This window comes from Hyperolius riggenbachi, chromosome 1 (genome assembly GCF_040937935.1).
Source record: "Hyperolius riggenbachi isolate aHypRig1 chromosome 1, aHypRig1.pri, whole genome shotgun sequence".
NCBI lineage: Eukaryota > Metazoa > Chordata > Amphibia > Anura > Hyperoliidae > Hyperolius > Hyperolius riggenbachi.
This window is the reverse complement of record NC_090646.1, coordinates 283,946,788-283,966,378: the sequence shown is the minus strand read 5'-3', so window position 1 is coordinate 283,966,378 and position 19,591 is coordinate 283,946,788. Positions and strand designations below refer to the sequence as shown.

Below are 19,591 nucleotides of genomic sequence, written 5' to 3'. Positions count from 1 at the left end.
GTGTCTCAAGTGAATAAACAATTATAAAATAATTAGAACTATGTGGTAGGTGTACAGCAATATGGTTAGTGACAGTGAACATAATACGTATTTACAGTAAGTGTTACATATACCTACAAGTAGATAAACAATTATGCAACCTGTGTGCAAAATGTGCCAACAATCTAACTGAACCCAAGCTACATACAGTATATCTGCATGTAAAAGACAGTACTTACCAACCATTGCACTAACTTCCCCAGCCATCAGTAAATCCACCGTGTTGTTGTAAAGGTTTACATCGATGATACCCTTTCGAATAGTTTCCCCAACTTTTGCTCCCAGCAAAACTGAGCCAGTTGTTTCAAAGATTGACGCCAATATACATGCCTGCCGTAATGTCACCACTCCAGAACCCACAGCAGTGCCAAACGAATTAGCCACATCATTTGCACCAACTGAAAATGCCAAGACGAAAGCTATGATGAAGCCCAAAATAACCATCCACAAATATTCATCCAACATTTTGGCTGTTTCTTCTCTCTTCCAGTGACAAAAGAAATGATAAATAGAGAGCCAGAGCAAAACTGAATGAACTAGGTTCCAGAGAGTGAAACCAGCCCAGCAGAGCTCTGCAAACAAAGCTCGGTCTGGAAACTGCCAGTTAGTGTTCAAGAGAATGAACAAACTGCTAACTGAGGATTTTAAAACTACTGTCAAAGTTTCTTTGGGTATGCTCAGTCAGCAGTAAAATGCATTCCATATTTTGCTCCCAAATGAGATAGCTTGATTTTCTTCTGCCCTGGAAAACAAAAAGACATTAAAAGGAATTATTTTAAAATTAATACAAGAATGTTGTTCTTGCAAAGTGAAAATAAAAAAAATAGACTGTTTCAAATAATCTGCTGGTTGGAGCTGAGCCGTAACATGTGACATAAAACTGTAAAAACCGAAGAAATAAGATTATTATAAGACCTAAGCTTTGTTGCATAAGCAAGTTTGAAACAGCACTCATTGGACTTAAACACAAAGCTGTGATAAGGCTAAGTAGAAAGGAACGATTACTTAAAAAAAATAAAAAAAAATTGAATAAGGTTATCTGCATAAGATAAATATCTAGGTCATCCAGCCCCAAACCATAGACAGTCACATCTCTTGTTGAAAAGGACATTCACTTGTCCTCAAAGCTTGTGAATTGCAGCTGACATCATGTCTGCTAAAGAGATGTGGTGTATGCTTTATGAGAAAGCTGAATTAGGGGTGCCTGAAGCACCGAGATTTGGCAGTACAGTGAAAAATTACTGAAGCTCATTTATCACAACCAACACAAGGAGAAATTAGAGCAAATAAACACGAGGCAGAGGTCCGCTGCAGCCAATACTTTCCAGCTTTTAAATAAAATAAGGAATTTGATTGGTTACTCTGGTCAATTGCTACTTTGTTACAGCTTTCTCTCTCAACACAGAGCGGTTTTGATAAATCAAATTAAAACTTGTGTGTAACAAAATAACATTTCTATCGGTTAAAAAGCCTCTTTACTGCCACCTAGGAGAGAGTCCTGAAGAGCCTGATTCTTGACGAACTGTCAAACTAGATTGTGAGATAACCTTGCATTTCTTCTATAACAAACATGGTTTCAAACACAGAAAAGCTACTCACTGATTGACAAACCAGGCACTTTGATTATATAGCCACTTTATAGGTTTATAATGCACTTCTATTTTCCTCACATTAACTTAATAAAAAAGAGAGAGAGAATAAAAACAGAATAAACTGATTTATGTCTAGAGGAAACTGTAGTGCCTAGAAGAAATTGACACAAACAAGCCAAGGGCAAAGGAATTCCATGCAAATAGTGTCCTAGAAGAGATCTGAGCCTGGGCCTCTAGTACTGCTTAGCAATAGTGTTATCCACGGTGCTGCTCATAACAACAGCAATGAATCCATTGTCAAGTGACACCTGTCAAGGGTTGGTAGATATTAGATCACAAGTGAAGTCAGTTCTTGAAGGTGATGCATTGGAAGCAGGAAAATGGGCAAGAAGGATTTAAGAAAGTGTGTCAAAATGCTAAATTCTGCAGACAATGCGACTTAGTTAGAGCACCTGCTAAAATGGCTGGTCTTGTGAAGTGTTCCAAAAATGCAGTAGTTAGTAACCATCAAAAGTCATCTATAAAAGCACAGCAATGCAATGACAACAGGGTTGATGGCATGTAAGGCTCATTCATGTGCATGGGGAGCAGAGATGGCCACAGATTTCAACTCTGGAGTAGTTTTTTTTCACTACAGGATGCAAAATTCACTTGGCTTAACCAGAACTTTGCATAGAGCGAGTGATGTGATCTGAGATTTGACAACAGGGGGTTTATATTGCTTCTGCAATGAAAATCAACTCCCCCTGGGTGGAACAGGAACTTTGAATAGGACTAATCTGATTTAGAAGGTTAATGATTAGAGATAAACAATTATATGCAAATATTCCAAGCTTCTGGAGAAAGTTTAGTGCAAACTTTATGTAGATTGGAAATGGACCAATCAAAATAGACAGGAAGTGCATTTTACTTGGTAGATTCCAATCCCCTACAAGAGAAACTTCCCAGTAAGAATAAGGCCTCTTTTCCATGGGCAGTTGAACTTGGTGCTCAGCAAGCAGTTGCCAAGCAGCAGTGAGCAGTAACCAGGCAGCAGCAAGCAGTTGTGAGAGTTTGAGAGGCATTTCACTGCCCATCAACTGCTTGAGGAAAAGATACCTTAAGATAACATCTCTAAGGCCTCTTTTCCACGAACTGTTGAGCTGTGTGTTCGGCAAGCAGCTACCAGGCAGCAGTAAGCAGTTACCAGGCAGCAGTAAGCAGTTACCAGGCAGCAGTAAGCAGTTACCAGGCAGCAGTAAGCAGTTACCAGGCAGGAGGCATTTCACAGCCTATGAACAGTTCGTGGAAAAGAGGCCTAATGGGAGGCAAAGGGTAACCCATCTGGTCTGATCCTGCAGGAGAGTTAGGCCTCCTTTCCACGGACTGTTGAGCTGTGTGCTCAGCAACCAGTTACCAGGCAGAAGTAAGCAGTTATCATACAGCAACAAGCAGTTACCAGGCAGCAGTGAGCAGTTGAGAGAAAGTTTAAGGGGCATTTTACTGCCCATCAACAGTTCATGGAAAGGAGGCCTAACTGGAGCACAAACTGCTGAGAAAATTCATGCTGGCTGTGAGGGAGTCTGAGAAGAAACAACACAGATTAGACTGAACAGATCAAAATGCCTATGCTGATCCCTGCCCACCGAATAAAGTACCTAAATTGGTCTTGTGAGTTTCAGAGCTAGTCAATTGAACAATGGTAGAAGGTGAGGTGCTAGTCTATTTGAGGTGACCCAGCAGGAAACTATATAAAGATTCCAATAATATGAATGCATGGAAACCACGCTCTCAAACTTTTAGGTCTCACATAGGTTTTAAGAACTACTCCCACACTTTTCTTCCAATTAAAAATTTTTTAAGTTGTAGAGGGTGCTGTGATTGGAGAACTGTTTCTTATGAGGTTTCCCACTAGGTCACCTAACGTAGACTAGTGCCTAATGTGACAGTCTAAAGTCATTTTTTGGCCTCAAGATCTCAAATTCGGCATCTGTGGGATCACAGACTTCAGATAGCTCATGATGACCCAGAACCACTAGGAAAGTAGGAGGAGCTTAAGGAGACCAAAAAGCCATCCTGCTGCAGGCCAATTGTACTCAGCATCTTGGGATGTGATAGAAAAAGTATGTTAAATCCTTGGAAGCCCCATGAATCTGCTGCTAACATGTTGGTGCCAGATACCACAGGACACCTTCAGAGGGTCTTTCAGGGTCCTCACCTGAATGGGCCAAGGCTGTTTTATTAGCACAAGAGGAGAGAGAGTGTTTTCTCAAGTTATCCTTCAACAGTTCATGGAAGCAGGAACATAAGATTGCCACAATGACCAAACAAAAATACATAAAACATCACTAACAAGTGGCATAACTGAGGGTAAGATGAGAGCCTGCACTATGCTTTCTGCAAGGTTTGCTAGCACTGTAGTGACAAGCTGTCAATGGAGCAGGTTAGGAGCTCGGTCCCTGGCTGTGCTGCACACACCACTCTCTACTGTAAGAAGCGCTGTCCGCCCAGCCCGAGGAGATATCATGTCAGGCAAGTGCCTACCAATACTAGGCTCCTGCCATCCCCATTGCATGCAGCAATGAGAGGGGTGATGAGGATTGCTCAGCACTGCAGGCAGGGATCGCCCTTGTGATGAGATATGTGCTGAGCCCTCCCTCCTCTTAGAATTCTTGGAACGAGCGGATATGTAAATAATAGGTAACTATAGATTTCTCGTGGTCCTCGCAGCCTCTCCATTTCCTGTCACATTCTCTATGGCGAGACGTCCAGGAGAGCCCCCGCTCACTGTTCCCGGCCGGGCTGTCACCAGGGGGGGCTGACAGAGCGACCCCTCAGCCACCGGCAGGGCACACTGAGCTGCCTTCCCTCCAAAGAGCGGCGGAGAGAGCGGGGATGCCCTCCCAGCGGAGCCCCGAGCCGGCGGCACAGCATAGTCCGCACTCTCATTACCGATAAGATTCGTGTATAATGATAATAATGTGATGGTAGCAAAGGCGAGCGCCGTCCACTCACCTAGTGTGATCGCCGAGACCGCACAGCTCACGTCTCCCACAGGCGCCGCTCGCTGACAGTAATCCAGCAGCAGCAGGGGTAGGAGAAGGGGCTGAGCTCTTCCATTGATCCGCCTGCCGTGCCTGACGTTAGCGCGCTGTGCCGTGCGGCCAGCTGCGTCATGCACGCCACATGGGGAGCGGTGAGGGCTTTGCTTGTGTCTATAGAAGCGGGACATGCCAGAGCGCAGCCGGTTTCCGCATAATGCGCTTCTATGTTCGTCACATAACTCTAGGAGAGGCAGCATGCGCTAACAACAAGTGCTCATTCTCAACGCTGGCTGTGGAGAAACGGGATGGGCGGCTTCGCATCTGCAAACGTACATGTTGTAATTGGATATACCTCCATTCTACCAGTCGGAGTACCATACCGTGTGAACCACATCTATATTTTATCTCCAGGGGAAATCTTGCGTTTTGAAAATAATTATTTGACATCTCAGCTGTGAGGGAGAGTATAGAGATCACACTACTAGGGGGAAATACACGCAGATGTTCTGCATGCAGAAACGCTCTAGATGTGACAGCTCGCTTGTCTGTACAGAAGACGAGCATGGTAGGGATTGCACTTATGTCTGCGGAAAACGGCCACGGTGTTTGGCAGACAATTTCTTGCACACATCAGTAGTTGACTGCCTACAATAGCAATTGAAAACTTGTGAAAAGCAAAAAAAATCAGATTATTTTTTTTGCACGCAGTAAAATGCTCATTATAAAACTGCAGTTACCCATAGGAAACCATTATTTCCGTCACTTGCGATTACCCCAAAGTGTGATCCCTGCCTAATGGCGGCCACTAATGATCCAATCTTTTGTGTCCTCTTTTACCAAATCTATGTAGTGGAAGGCTAAACTGAGTGAATAGATTAAATAGATACTGTACTTTACGCAGTCCAATACTTTATGCAGTCTCTTGGTGCAATTTTAGCAAGGAATCGTTTGAGCGATTAGAAATAAAATATAATAGATCCATTATTTCACCATTATTTCAACCAATCTGTACTTCCTAGCCATCACAACTGATTATGAAAAATGATTATCTGGATGACAAAATTGCTGTGGAACAATCGCTTAGACCTGGTTCACACTAGCGTTAAAAAACAGACCGTAAGTGGAACGGATACAGTACAAACGGAACGGATGCGAACGGATCCAATGTTAACTTATGGAACCGTTTACATACGTCTGTTCGTACGGATCCGTTGTGTAGGTTCCTTCAAACGGAATGCGAATTTGCTGCAGCACTAATTTTTTCGGACCACTGAGCCTAGCGGACCGGAAACGGAAAATGAAGCCCTGCTTTGGGAGCAATGAGAAAACTGGACATTTCTTCACACTAGTGAAGAAACAGACTGTTCAGAGGGCAAAATTCACTGGGGGGATGTGGAGACCATACCTGAGCGGGTGTCTTCTGCGTCATGTGACTACACGAGTCATGTGACTAGAAACCCTCTCTCCCGCCCGGCTGCAATAAAGACGCCTGTGTTCGTTTTTAACCTTCCTTCACCTGCCCCACTGCTGCACCCTCCCGCATCCGCCTGGCTGCTGCACCCTCCCTCACCTGCTGGAGTAAAACGGATCCAAACGACCAGTGATCAGATCAGTTTGCCAGTGTGGACCAAGCCATATGGATCCGGTGAAGCAGAGACTGGATCTGCTTTACTGGATTCGTTTGGCTTAAAGATACAGTGTGAACCGGGCCTTAAAGAATCGTTCACAGACGATTAGGAACATCAACAGAGTTTATTTTCTGCCAATCCGATCCCAATTATCTGATCGCTCTATTGATTCTTTGCTAAACATTGAACTGCTAGTGGCCACCTTGAGGTATGTACGTTTGTTTTCTTCTCCGCGTTTTTAATAATTTGCCCTTTTCTACAAGAGAAAAAAATATATTATCAGATCAATTTTTGCACAAAGATGGATGCAAAACGCGTGTGTTTTTGAGGATCCATCTGAAAGGAAACATAATTGCATAGAAGTGGAAAGCCTGAAATTGCAAAGCGCAGGAGGAGGCAGGTTGAAATTCAGCGTCATGTTGTAGTGCATCCCCAGCTGCTGCAATGCATCCTGGGAGGTGTAGTTCATTGATTTGGTTACATCTCATTTGCCAGTTCTAAAATGACAATGTACAAAAAATGTCTAAGTAGCTGTGTAAACATTTTCCTACTTTTCATGTTAAATATCAGAGGCAAAAGCTGTAATCTATTGAGGGTAGGATTTAGCTATATTGGGACAAATCAATTGCAGAAGGGGTGTCGGCTTCAATGCACAGTTGCATACCAGATTACAGAAATCAAACATATCAAACTCTGAAAGCAAAAACAGTATGAAAAGCTGTGACAATTAGTTACATTTCCTCTGCTCTCTTCAGACACTTCAGTCAGAAACACAGGACACAGGAGCTGCAGCTGTTGGGAGCTCTCTTCTCTGTCACACACAGAGCTACACATAGAGTTAACTGATCAAGTGTGAGGGGAATTTCCCCTCTCCTCATGGCTCAGTCAGCCGTCAGTTTTGGCGTCAGTAAAGTTTGAAAGTATTTTGATAACAGTAAACAAAGAGGTTGCTACTAAAATGTATACACCAGTACTTAGCAGCACTTCCCAAACAATTCCTGTGTCAATTGAAAAAAATATGTGAATCGATAGTATTCCTTTAATATTTTTATTTAGCAGCATTTGACTACTTGATAAATTATCATGAGGCATGTAACTACTTGATTATTTTATCTAAAGTTTATCTGGTCAGACCCACTCTCTGTGAATAACACCCCTACTTATTTTATTTTTGGGTCTGCACATGACCCATCATGATGACGCTCATGTTCCAGTGCATGGCCACTCCCATTTTTTCTCTGCTGCAAGTTCCACATGTAGCCATCTCCGTTATGGACTGTCCTCAGAAGAGGTCACAATCTATTCCCTACCATAGTCTAATGTCCTACCAAATTATGTGTTAATATACAATTGTAAACTTGTGAGAGCCTTTACCATGCTTTGAAAATTGCAGCTTGCTTTTGGAAGTCCATAGCTAACTGCAAGGTGTAGTGGTTAGCGCTCGAATCGCAGCCAGGTCTGTAAGGAGTTTGTATGTTCTCCACATGTCTGCATGGGTTTTCTCCCACATCCCAAAAACATACATGTATGCTAATTGGCTTTCCCCTAAAATTGGCCCTAGACTACGATACATGCATGACACGATACATACATGGACAAATGACTATGGTAGGGATTGTGAGCCTCTCTGAGGGACAGTTAAGTGACAAGACTATATACAGCACTGTGTAAGATGTTGGCGCTGTATAAAATGCTAAATAATAATAATCAAGTAAGATAAATTACAATAACGATTCTGAAGTGCTGATTTATAGCTGAAGCATTTTTTTTTAAACAAAAGTAAGATTTCACTTTGAGGCTGGGAAAACACTAGACAGAAATGCTAGCGTTGCGGAAAACGCACTTAATGCAAGTCAATGGGCCACATGAAAAAAACACATATAATAGCGTTCTGCAATATGCATTTTTATAAATGCTGGTTTTGTTGCATATTTTTCAAAAGTGCACATAATGAAAGTCAATAGTGATGCAGGGGTGTTGCATTTTAATGCGTTTTGTATGTGTTTTTAAATGTGGTTTAAAAAAAAAATGATGTATTTCTACTTCCTGTTGACTTCCTAGTGATTTGCATTAAACGCATTAAAAAAGCATACAAAAGCATATCCGATTTATATATGCGAAGCACAAATGCATTAAAATGCACGCAAAACATAGGTGCAGGAAAAATGCAAACGCATATGCAGCAAAATGCTAGGTTTCCCGCACTGCCTAGTGTGTTCCCAGTTAAAACCTAAACGTGCATGCTTCTGTTATCATAGTGTTCTTTACCAAAAATTAAATGGGCCGAAATAAGTACAAAGCAGAAGGACAAGAGCCAGGTCTTTCGTGTAACAGAAGAGGGCTCTCTGCTTTACTAAACAATTATGGCACACAAATAAAGTATTCCTTTGTGTTTGCTTGAGTGTTTTAGATGTTGAACTTTAGATAACCCAGTACAGTCTTGAAGCACAAGCAGGTTGTAGTATTCTACAATCCTATTTATACAGTCTCTTACTGATTGCTGTCGCCACTCATCTTAATTTAGGCTGAAGGTCATGGTTCAGTTCTGTATTTGAAGCTCAGCCAATGTCTTCTTTTTAATAGCTTGCAAAGTTCTATTTTAGTTACAGAATGTGAAAGGCAAGAGCCAAGATATACAGTATATATGAAGGCCCGAGGATACAAAAACTGTTAGAGGAAATCTCACATTGTCTCTTTAGAGTGGATGTTCGTTTCATTTCACCTTTTAATATTGGTTTTGTTGTAGAATTCTTTAATACAGTCAAATTTCATCCAGAGTCATCTTGGATTGGATCCATTTGATAGGCTGTGAAGGCCCATGCACACTTGCAACTTAGATCACCAGGTTTCATGATCATTTTGAGTGCATTTTCCCTGAAGTGTTTAAAAGTGTGAAGACTCCTAGCAGTTGATTATTGGTAATTGGCATTCCGGAAAATGATGTCCAGTTGCTATTGTTCTGAATACATGCTATGGCAGCTCGCTTTTGCTCATTCTCCTGCCTTTCTCTTTAGAACAGAACATGCTGCTTGGCAAATAGGCAGTATGGTTGTAGAAGAAGTTGTAGTAGAAGAAAAAGACCATATGAAATGTTGATTGATAGTTTTAGATGTTCATTATTGTAGGTGCCTATGAACTTGAGAATTGGAATATTAGAGACTATTCTAGATTTTAGAAAAGGGCATAAATGGCTTGTTATTGCAGAAGGATATTGCTGAGCGGTTGTTGCATGTAGAGGAGGGCATTTTCTGCCCAAGAGACGTGTATATATAAAACAGAGGGGCTGCTGTACAGTGATGACATGGAAGAGGGGGCTGCACGTGGAATAGTTGGAGGTTGTTGCATGTAGAAATGGAGCCACAAGGTGGCAGGGCTGCCATCAGAAATTTCTGGGCCCCATACTGAGAAAGCCTACTGGGCCTCCCTCACTTCCCTCCTCTCCTATATTTAAGGTGAATCCCCTATATTTACGGTGGTCGTCGGCAATCAACCAAGCGATGTGACACGTAATCCTATGGGATCTCACTGCAGTGCTTGAGCAGCATTTTCTCAGCTATTGTGATGCAGTTCTCCTTCACTGAAATGAGAATGGTAAAGCACAGGCATGGCAAAATTGCAAAAAAAAACCGTGAGGCGAACACAGTCTCACTCACTGACAGTCTGTACATTCTGGAACAGATTTGCAGCTGGGGCCCATGTGCGTGGCATTGTTCGCAGGGCCCCAGACTTGCGTGGGCCCCATACTTCAGTGCAGCTTGTTATGCCCTGAAGGCAGCCCTACATGGTGGCTTAGGGGGCAGGAAAGTATACCTTGTTTTTATACTGGAGTTTGCAATGTGCAGGAAGCTAGAGGTACACATGGTTTACTGCTTGTCGCTGCAGTTTGTGTGCCAGACATACTAATCAATTCCTGCATGACAAATGTTATCACTGAGTGAGGCAATCAGAAGGATTGCAAAATAACTGTCCTTCAGCTAAATTGGGCCAAAGACATCTTGTTTGACTGTGTGCTGACAATTGCCAGCTGCGTCGTATTGCATTTTTTGTTGAAATTTTTACAGCACAGAGACCTAGGAGCTGTTTTTAGTGACTGAAAAATTATATGACAATCTGACCTTCAAACTCCAAAGCACAGTAAAATATATGTAAATATTACAATTGCTGTAAGTTAACAAATGCTGCCTGTACCCCCTAAAATTTTATTACAATAAGGCCAAAGTGAAAACAAGTCCACAGATATACATATTCACTTTTGGTAGTTGCTAGACGGCTACCAAAAAACTGGATATTTTTAAAATAAAACTTTGATTGGCCCAATAGGCTGCCTGTCACTTGACAGGAAACTTGACAGGCAGCCTATTGGGCCAATCAAAGTGCAGGGATAATGGCCTTGATTCATCAAGACTTATCGAATCAATTACCGACAGCTCGGTAAAATACCGAACTCGAGAAGTTGATTTCAGGATTCATCAAAGTTATCTACAGCTGTTAGCGAGCATTCGGTAATGATTTGGTAATGATGCGATAAAACGGAAGAAAGTTCTATTAATGAAAATGAAAGTGGTTTAGCGTTAAATTTAGGATTAGTTATCTCCTTCACTGCTCTGTCGTTATTCCTGTCAGATCATTGCTGACAGAGAAGATGGAGCCATTTGAAGTGGTTGTTTATCAGCTGAAAGTGATTCAAAGGCGCAGAACGGCAAGAATAAGGTCTAGAACCATATCAATTTGCAAGAGAATGGATTTATTTGCTATACCAGGACATCTGTATTTCTCTGGAATCATCTTGTAAGAGAACACAGGCAGTGCCAGGGTTAACTAAATTGCTAGCTGAACTACATTTTTTCAGAAAAGGCTCCTATCAAGCCGTAGCTGGCGAAATTGTGGGATTGTCCAAAGCCACTTCCAGAATCCTGGTCCAGGTGTCAAGCCCTATTTGAAATGTTGCTACGTGGTTTTCAAAGGACTGCCTTTTTACCCACAATTCCAAGGGAATCTTATGGCCTTGTGTTAATTTATGGCTGTTAAATGCAAATATCAACACTTTACCGAATGGTTACCGAATTCACACCGAATGCGGAAAAACCTTGATGAATACAACTAGAAATCGATAAACTTCGAATTCGGTAATTTAACGAACTGGAAAAAGAAAGAATAAAACTCGCTTCAGCTCTTATATTCAGCAGGGGCATGTGTGCCCCTGCTAAAACGCCGCTATCCCGCGGCTGAACGGGGGTCCCTTACCTCGCTTCAGACTCTCTTTAAAGGAATACTGTAGGGGGGTGGGGGGAAAATGAGTTGGACTTACCCGGAGCTCCTAATGGTCCCCCGCAGACCTCCTGTGCCCGCGCAGCCACTAACAGATGCTCCGGCCCCGCCTCCAATTCACTTCTGAAATTTCAGACTTTAAAGTCTGAAAACCACTGCGCCTGCGTTGCCATGTCCTCGCTCCCGCTGATGTCACCAGGAGTGTATAGCACAACCCCAGTATGGTATGTGCCTGCGCAGTACGCTCCTGGTGACATCAGCGGGAGCGAGGACACGGCAATGCAGGTGCAGTGGTTTTCAGACTTTAAAGTCTGAAATTCCAGAAGTGAACCGGAGGCGGGGCCGGAGCATTGGTGAGTGGCTGCGCGGGCACAGGAGGTCTGCGGGGGGCTATTAGAAGCCCCGGGTAAGTTCAACTCATTCTCCCGACCCCCCTACTATATTCCTTTAAGCCTGGTATACACTTTACACCTCTGTTGCCACAGATGACCTGTACGAAGATGCATAGGCACACCTGAACTGGGAACGATATGAAGGGTGACCTTATTATTTCCTTTTAAACAATGCATATTGCCTGGCTGTCTTGTTGAGCTTCTGTCTCTAATACTCTTAGCCATAGACTCTGAACAAGCATGTAGATCATATGTTTCTGACTGAAGTCTGACTGGATTAGCCTCATGCTTGTTTCAAGTGTGTGATTCAGACACTACAGCAGAGGACTCCCAGGCATCTGGTATTATTTAAAACAGGCATGTCCAAAGTCCGTCTCGCCAAGACTTGTTAGGTGGCCCCCAAAGCTCCTGTCATTAATCACATGTGGCCCACAGGCCTTTGCTCTAGCGCCGCATGCAGGGTCCAACCTGTGTCGCCGCATTCCCTCCCCCTCCACTCATCTGTTGTCCCACAGTGATTACTATAGAACTACAAAAAAGGCCGCTGGCATCTATATTTTCACACATATTTTTCTCCAGTGGCCACTTTTTTTGTAGTACTATCCTATTCCAATAAACATACATTCACTAGCAGCTGCCACTATGCCAGAAGCAGTAACAGCCAATCACCAGCAATTTCCACTATGCCATCAGCAGTAACAGCCATTAACCTCCTTGGCGGTTAATTTTTTCCGCCATGGAAGCTGCATTGCACTTTTTTTGTGGTGGTAGCTACATAAAACACCACTAGAGGGCGCATGTGTCCCTCTAGTCCGATCGCTGCCGGCAACAACAGTAAACAGGAGATTGCGTATAGAACGCGATCTCCTGTTTGGCTTCTCCTGTCGCCATGGCTACGATCGGAATGACGTCATGGACGTCAGCTGACGTCAGGCACATCCGATCCAGCCCTTTGCGCTGCCCGGGAATGATTGGTCCGGGCTGCGCAGGGCTCTGGCGGGGGCCCTCTTCCACCGCTGCGTGCAGCCGATCGCCGCGTGGTGGCGCCGATCAAGCTGTACGTGCGGCTAGCAAAGTCCTAGCTGCGCGTACAGCACTTTACAAAACAGAAATCGCCCCACCAGGGGCTGAGATATCCTCTGTGGCGGCTTACCCCGTGTCCAGCACGGGGTTACCGCTAAGGAGGTTAACCAGCAGCCACCATTATGCCAGCAGCAGTAACAGCCACTACCAGCAGCCACCACTATGCCAGCAGCAGTAACAGCCAATCACCAGCAGCTGCCACTATGCCAACAGCAGTAGCAGCCACTCATTTGTAGCTGCCACTATGCCAGCAGCAGCCACTCTTTAGTAGCCACCACTGTGCCAGCAGCAGTATGTCTGCATAATAAAGAGCTGCACACAGTATATGGTTTATTTTCTGTGGAAATGTTCTGTTTAAGAAACAAGTAGGCATAGTGTACCTAAGTGCAATAAGCCAAAATTGTGTTTTATTTTGCTAGGTTGGCCCTCTAGCAATCTCAAGAAAGGCAACACTGACTGTTTTAAAAGGAAATCCGTTCAGGTGTACTTTAAAGGGAACCCAATGTGGGGATATGGGGAGGCAGATGGGACACAGAACCATGTTCTCTGCCTAATGTCATGGCTCTGTGTCCCCCAACCGCTGCACTATAGCCCCACGAGTTTAGCGACAAGATTTGTCGCTAACTCGGAGGTAAACAGAGGGGGGAGGAAACCTACAGGGTTTCCTGAGCTGCCATTGGGCAGCTTTCTCCCCTGGCTGTGCCTCCTGCCCCTCCCCGCCTCCCTGCACGCTATGACAGACAACACAGTCTCTCAGCGCAGTGTTGTGACCCAGGGGTCACGCAAGTGAAAGTGAACTATTGTAGCCCACGGGAGCAGCGGTTTTTGCGGCTACTTGATCTGCTCAGCCATGCGAATCGGGTAGCCTACTTTTTTTTTTAACCCACCTCGGACTCTCTTTAAAACAAGGTATAGGCTTTTTTCACACGATGCAGGTTGTGATCACAATGCTGCTAATGCAATTACGCAGTGAAACATATCGTACAAAGCTCTCCACTGCCACTGTAAACACACACGTTACCCATCTAATGCACAGCATTCTGTGCATTAATGCATCATTGCAATGCGATGATATTGTTCGTTGCAACACAACGGACTTACTATTAAAGAAGCCATTAAAAGTATTTGGGGGCCCTTGAACTGGAGGGTTTTTTTTATGAAAAATGTTCTTTCAGTCCATTTTCCCATTTTCTTCCTTTGCACTTTCTCAGTACAGTGTATTCATGACCTCAATTGCAAAAGAAAACTCCCAACTCACAGCTACAGTGCCATAATATTTAACTGAAAAGCCTCTTCAGCAATCAATTGAAAAATCATACGTAGAGTTTGGACTTGATCTAATTAATGTGTTAAAGGCTGAAATGGCTCCTACATGACTCAAAGAAAGTATAGTTAATGAGTACTGAAATATTGATTGTCTAAATGCTGTTCAGAATGCTGTTCTGGTCACCCTGCCCTTTTTATGTGCTTACCACAAAATTGCTTCAGCTGCTTCACTGATGCCTTATATTTGTACAACCCAACCTTCTGAATGAAATGACTGAAAGCTAGCACAGAAAACTACTATACTGTAACATTAACACCACAATGTGTTTTTTGTATGTGTGTTTTTTAGGCTTGATGTCCTCTGGGTATTTAAACTAGCCTGTACCTTCATTTTGTAAAGCCTCATCTACACGCGTAGATGAGGCTGTGATCCGGCGGCTTGATTAGCCGCCGGATCGCCTCTTCCGCGTCCCTGCGCATGCCCGCCGCGTCCCTGCGCGTGCGCCACATTCGATTCCCCGCCGGCGCAGATTATCTTCCGCTCGATTCCCTGCCATTGTCCCCTCGCGGGGAGCGAGCAGGAAATCGGCGGAAGCAAGATCCGTCCTGTCGGATCTTATCAATCGAGCCGCATTAGCGGCTCGATTGATAAGGAGGATCGGAGCCGCATCTACGCGTGTAGATGCAGCTTTATGATTAGTTCAAATTACCTTATTTACTTAATATTAAGTGTACAGGCCATGCTGTATATTTTTCACAATAACTGACAGAGATAGCCTCCTGTCTATTTACAGCAGTGGCTGAAAGTGAACAGGTGATTAACAGGTTCACAGTGGGTGTTGCCTCGCTTTGATTCCTTGTATCAGCAAGAACGCAACTCAATAAATTGGGATAGCGGAGGCGTGCATGTTATCCATGCATTGCTCCACATAAAATTAACTGTACCAGGCTGTATGTCATTATACTGATACGCCAGGGATGTCAAACAGGTCCTTCGAGGGCTGAGATCCTCACACATTTTTGATACAGCTCAAATTAATTGATGGGTCTGAATCAGGAAAGGTGTGGTCCATCAGGTAAAAGACTTTCCTCTCTTTCTCAATCCATCGTAAACACTGGCATGGATCTGGCCCTCCAGGCCTGGAGTTCGACACCTGTGCTCTACGCACTCGCCACACTGTGAACTTTGCATAGGTGATGCACTGCAGTGTGGCAAGCCGGATTACAAAGCTGCTGTTATGCCTGCTGTTAAACCCGGTGGTTTCATAAACTGAGGAGTCAGAATTGGAGTCGGATAATTTTTGTACCAACTCCACAGCTCTAGTAGATTTGCTGCCATAGCTCTTTTTCTAATGTGGTGGTCTAAACATAATGAACGCAATTACTGCACAGCAGGTATTCTCCCAGGTTCTGATATTGCAATAACGCTGTCACCACATGTTTAGCACTCAGGATACATTTTTCTACTTTTGGGTATGATGCACTAATTTAGGGTAAGTACGGGAGCGCACAATTTTACCGTTACTGGCACAGGGGGATCATAGACCGTTAACCCAATATCGCTATGTTGCTATGGTAACGTGGCGGTTAACGTGCATTACCATAGCACTGTGCGTATTACTGTGGTAATGCACATATGTTAATGTTAACGGCTGGTACTCCCCCTGCCCTAGTAATGGTAAAATTGATGTGCGCTCCTTCTGCACACCAATTTTACTGTTTTGGGCCCTTTGACCTTTACATTCAAATGTAAAGGGAAAGAGAGACAGAACATTTTGAGCCACCGACCCTGCTCTAAGGAAAAGAGGTGTGTAGAGAACAGGAAGAGATGTTCCCTCACCCCCACCAAGCTGCTTCCACAAATCTATGTTAATAATCATTGCAGTAATGTTGCAAGGGTGTGGTGAATTCTTCCATCATTTCTTATTTCCCAGACCTTTGGAGATGTTCAAGAAGCCTTCACTTTTCTAGTCAATGAGTAGAGGAGTTTAGTAATTACTAAATAATTTGCCTCCCATTGTCCAACAGAATGGAGTTAAGGGTTGTAAAGTTTGCCTTTCTGATAGTAAATTCTCACCTGTTGGTCTTCTTGGACAGCTCAAAAGCAGATATTAATTTACTGTACCCCTGAGAACAGACCTTCTCTCACAGGGAGAAGTCTAGGCTCAGGATAAAGTGATGGGATCTGACAGCATGAAACCCTGAGTCCATTGTATCATGGAAGAAAGCCTGTTCTAAAAGATTAGTTACTCCCCACTTGTCTAGTAGAAAGACTGCACCATACCTATAATGGTGGCCACTAATGATCCAATCTTTTTCATCCAATCTTACCATTTCTAATATAAGGGAACTGCCTAAATTATCCATTCAATATATTCACTCTATTTACCCTTATACTACATAGATTTGGTAAAATTGAATGAAAAAGATTAAATAATTAGTGGCCACCTTAATAAAAATGTACAGTTGTAAATATGAACACACCAGGAAGCTGAGAGATCACCATGACAACCTTGCAACCGTCATCTTATATTACATGGATTTTGTCCAGTATTATTTCAAATTCAACCTATATAGTAACTGAAGGTTGGAAATATGCATCAACCCGGAAGCACGTGTGAGAGGTACAGTTGTGGGTGGTGGCTTAGAGGGGGGGGCGGTGCAGTTGTGGCTTGGGACTTGGTGCGGGCGTCAGCTTACTTTGGGTGGCAGAGTTGTGGTCGGTGGCTTAGTGTGGGCAGCAGCTTAGTGAGATGGTTGTGGTGTTTTGAAAATCGGGTTTCCTCGTATACCCTTATATAATCCAAACTTTATGGCCAAAAACTTGACTCTCGGTTTAGACTGTGGCTTATGCAATGTGCCAGTCCAGCTGCTGATATCTTCACTAATGTACCAAAGTGTAAATCCTACCAAGGTGTGCCTCCTTCTCCTTTCCTCCTGCCAATGCTAATGTTTCCTGACTGCCTGAAAAAAAGACATTACCAAGTAGCTAATTACTGCTTTCAGGTGACCGAGTCTACAGGTGTCAGTCTACCCCTTCTTTGATTGTACGGATATAGTCTAAGAAGTCAGGTTTTTGTTTTTCTCTTATGTACATTTCATATGGTTTTTATTGCTCAGTTTATGTGTTTATGAAAAGATTTAACTCAACCTGCTTTGATTTGTCCCATGCTTCTTCCACCTTGCTATTTTGAATATTGTTAACACTATTGCCATTGCTTCTTAATGTTAAATTACCCCTATCTCATAACTCCAACCATCCTCTAAGTAAGCCTAATACTAACCCTTCGAACACCGTGGCGGTTAATGCTCCATCACAGCCGAAAAGCGTACTCTGCTATACTTATAACTGATGACTGTATTTGGCTATATCTGTGCTGCAGCCAGTCGGGAGTTAGCGTATGCAATAGCCAAACCTCATTGCCGATATCTGAAGTTTGGTACCAATTGCTCCCCCCCCCCTCAAAATGGTGCGCAAGTAGCCAAATTCCGATGCACACCATAGCTGCAAATTACATTACGGTCTATGGTAGCACCTAATTTAACAAATGAACTGTACGCCCACATTAATTAACTTGGCTTTAAGGCTTGTACACATGTCCAACAAAGCGCACAACCAACCCAATGACATGACCAACCACATGACAACATGTTGACACAACCTGTACTTTCACGCAGCCAAACCAACTAAACAACCAACTCATTTGCATACGGTGCATGCAAGTGGAACAATGGACTGACCAATATGACCGCATTCAAAACGAGTTCAAGTTGTTCAAAGGACTTGCACACATGCGGGCACCTGCACAAAATCAGCCCAACTCATGTGGTTGATCCGCGGGTTGGATCAGGCAAACCGCCAGTGTTCAGTCACTCGTCTAGACGTTTGTCAGGCGTACACACCCCCAACTATCGTCCAATAGACCAAGTGTGGACGATAGTTTGGTGGAATAGTTTCACATGCGTACAATCCTTTAGTTATTAAAAAAAGAAATATACAATTATGTATGAGGTCCTTCATTTCATTTTTATACACTAAACTAGAATTTGGTTAAGGAGGTTACGGAATATTATCATGAACTGTATGTTTACAAATGCAGAAACTTAAAAAAAAATGAAAACTGATTGTTATTTTCCTATTTAAGTTGTTAACATTATCACTGCAGCTGCAAAAGCAAGATTAATCATTAAATAATCATGGTCATGTGTAAAGCCGTTTCCACCCTGCTGAAACAAAAAGCTTTTGTACACTTTTCTTACAGCAGATTTCTACATTCCATAGCAAACTATAACACTTAGCACCTGATCTCCAGGTATTCAGAGTTCCGTGTCTCTTATTTCACTTTCAAGCAAATGAAAACATAAGAATACTACCATCCTTTCATGGTGTATCATTTTGTTACTTTGAAATAATGAAATGAGGCTGCTGTTGCTGACTTTCATTTAAAGAGAAACTCCAACCAAGAATTGAACTTTATCCCAATCAGTAGCTGATACCCCCTTTTACATGAGAAATATATTGCTTTTCACAAACAGACCATCAGGGGGCGCTGTATGACTGATTTTGTGCTTAAACTCCTCCCACAAGAAGCTCTGGGACCTCTGTAATTTTGGCAGTTGTTACAATGTAACAAGGTTCACAGACAGGAATTAACCACTTCCCGACCGCCGTATGTACAATTGGCGGCCGGGAAGTGCACCCCGCAAGGACCGCCATATTGACAAATGGCGGCGGTCCTTGTAAGGGCATGGGCGGAGCGATCGCGTCATCAGTGACGCGATCCTCCGCCGGGAGTCGGAAGCCCGGCATTTTGCCTCTGCTCGCCGGCCACTTAGCAGAGCCGGCGAGCGGAGGAATCCAACAATGTAGCCAATCAGGTAGTATAAGGCACTTTGTTAAGTAAACAAAGTGCCTTATACGTGCTTCCTCCTCGCCTCGTGGTCTCATTGTTGCAGAGACCACTAGCGAGGAGGAAGCACTTTGTAAGTATCAGCACACAGCCGTTTTTTTTGCCTTACAGCCCCCTGATCACCCACCCCAGGCCTCATACCCCCCCTGATCACCCCAGCAGACCCCTGCCTAGCACCCTTGCACCCCTGCAAAACCCCCACCCCCCCCCACCTGCCACTAACTAGCGACGCTGCCCCTTAGTTTAGGTCCCTAACTGCCTCCTAGTCACCCCTGATCCCCCCCCCTACCTTTAGATCACCCCCAGACCCCATCCCAGACTACCCCCCTGTATACTGTATACATCTGTATACAGCTACCTTACCCCCTGATCCCCCTCTGATCCCCCTCT

At 43.7% G+C, this 19,591-nt stretch overlaps 1 protein-coding gene across 4 annotated transcripts in view; it reads right to left on the bottom strand.

Moving 5' to 3' along the window:
- SLC20A2 (solute carrier family 20 member 2) overlaps positions 1–19,591 on the bottom strand; it is a 129,857-nt gene that overhangs the window by 91,074 nt on the left and 19,192 nt on the right. For 3 of the 4 annotated variants that reach the window (XM_068233658.1, XM_068233660.1, XM_068233661.1), the window contains exons 1-2: positions 4,626–4,722; positions 219–781 (exon numbers count right to left, since the gene is read on the bottom strand). In XM_068233658.1, coding sequence (XP_068089759.1) covers positions 219–504 — 286 coding nt within the window. In that variant the 5' untranslated portion in view covers positions 505–781; positions 4,626–4,722. Of the gene's footprint in view, positions 1–218; positions 782–4,625; positions 4,723–19,591 lie in introns of those variants that run through there. The other variant, XM_068233659.1, reaches the window with a different exon arrangement.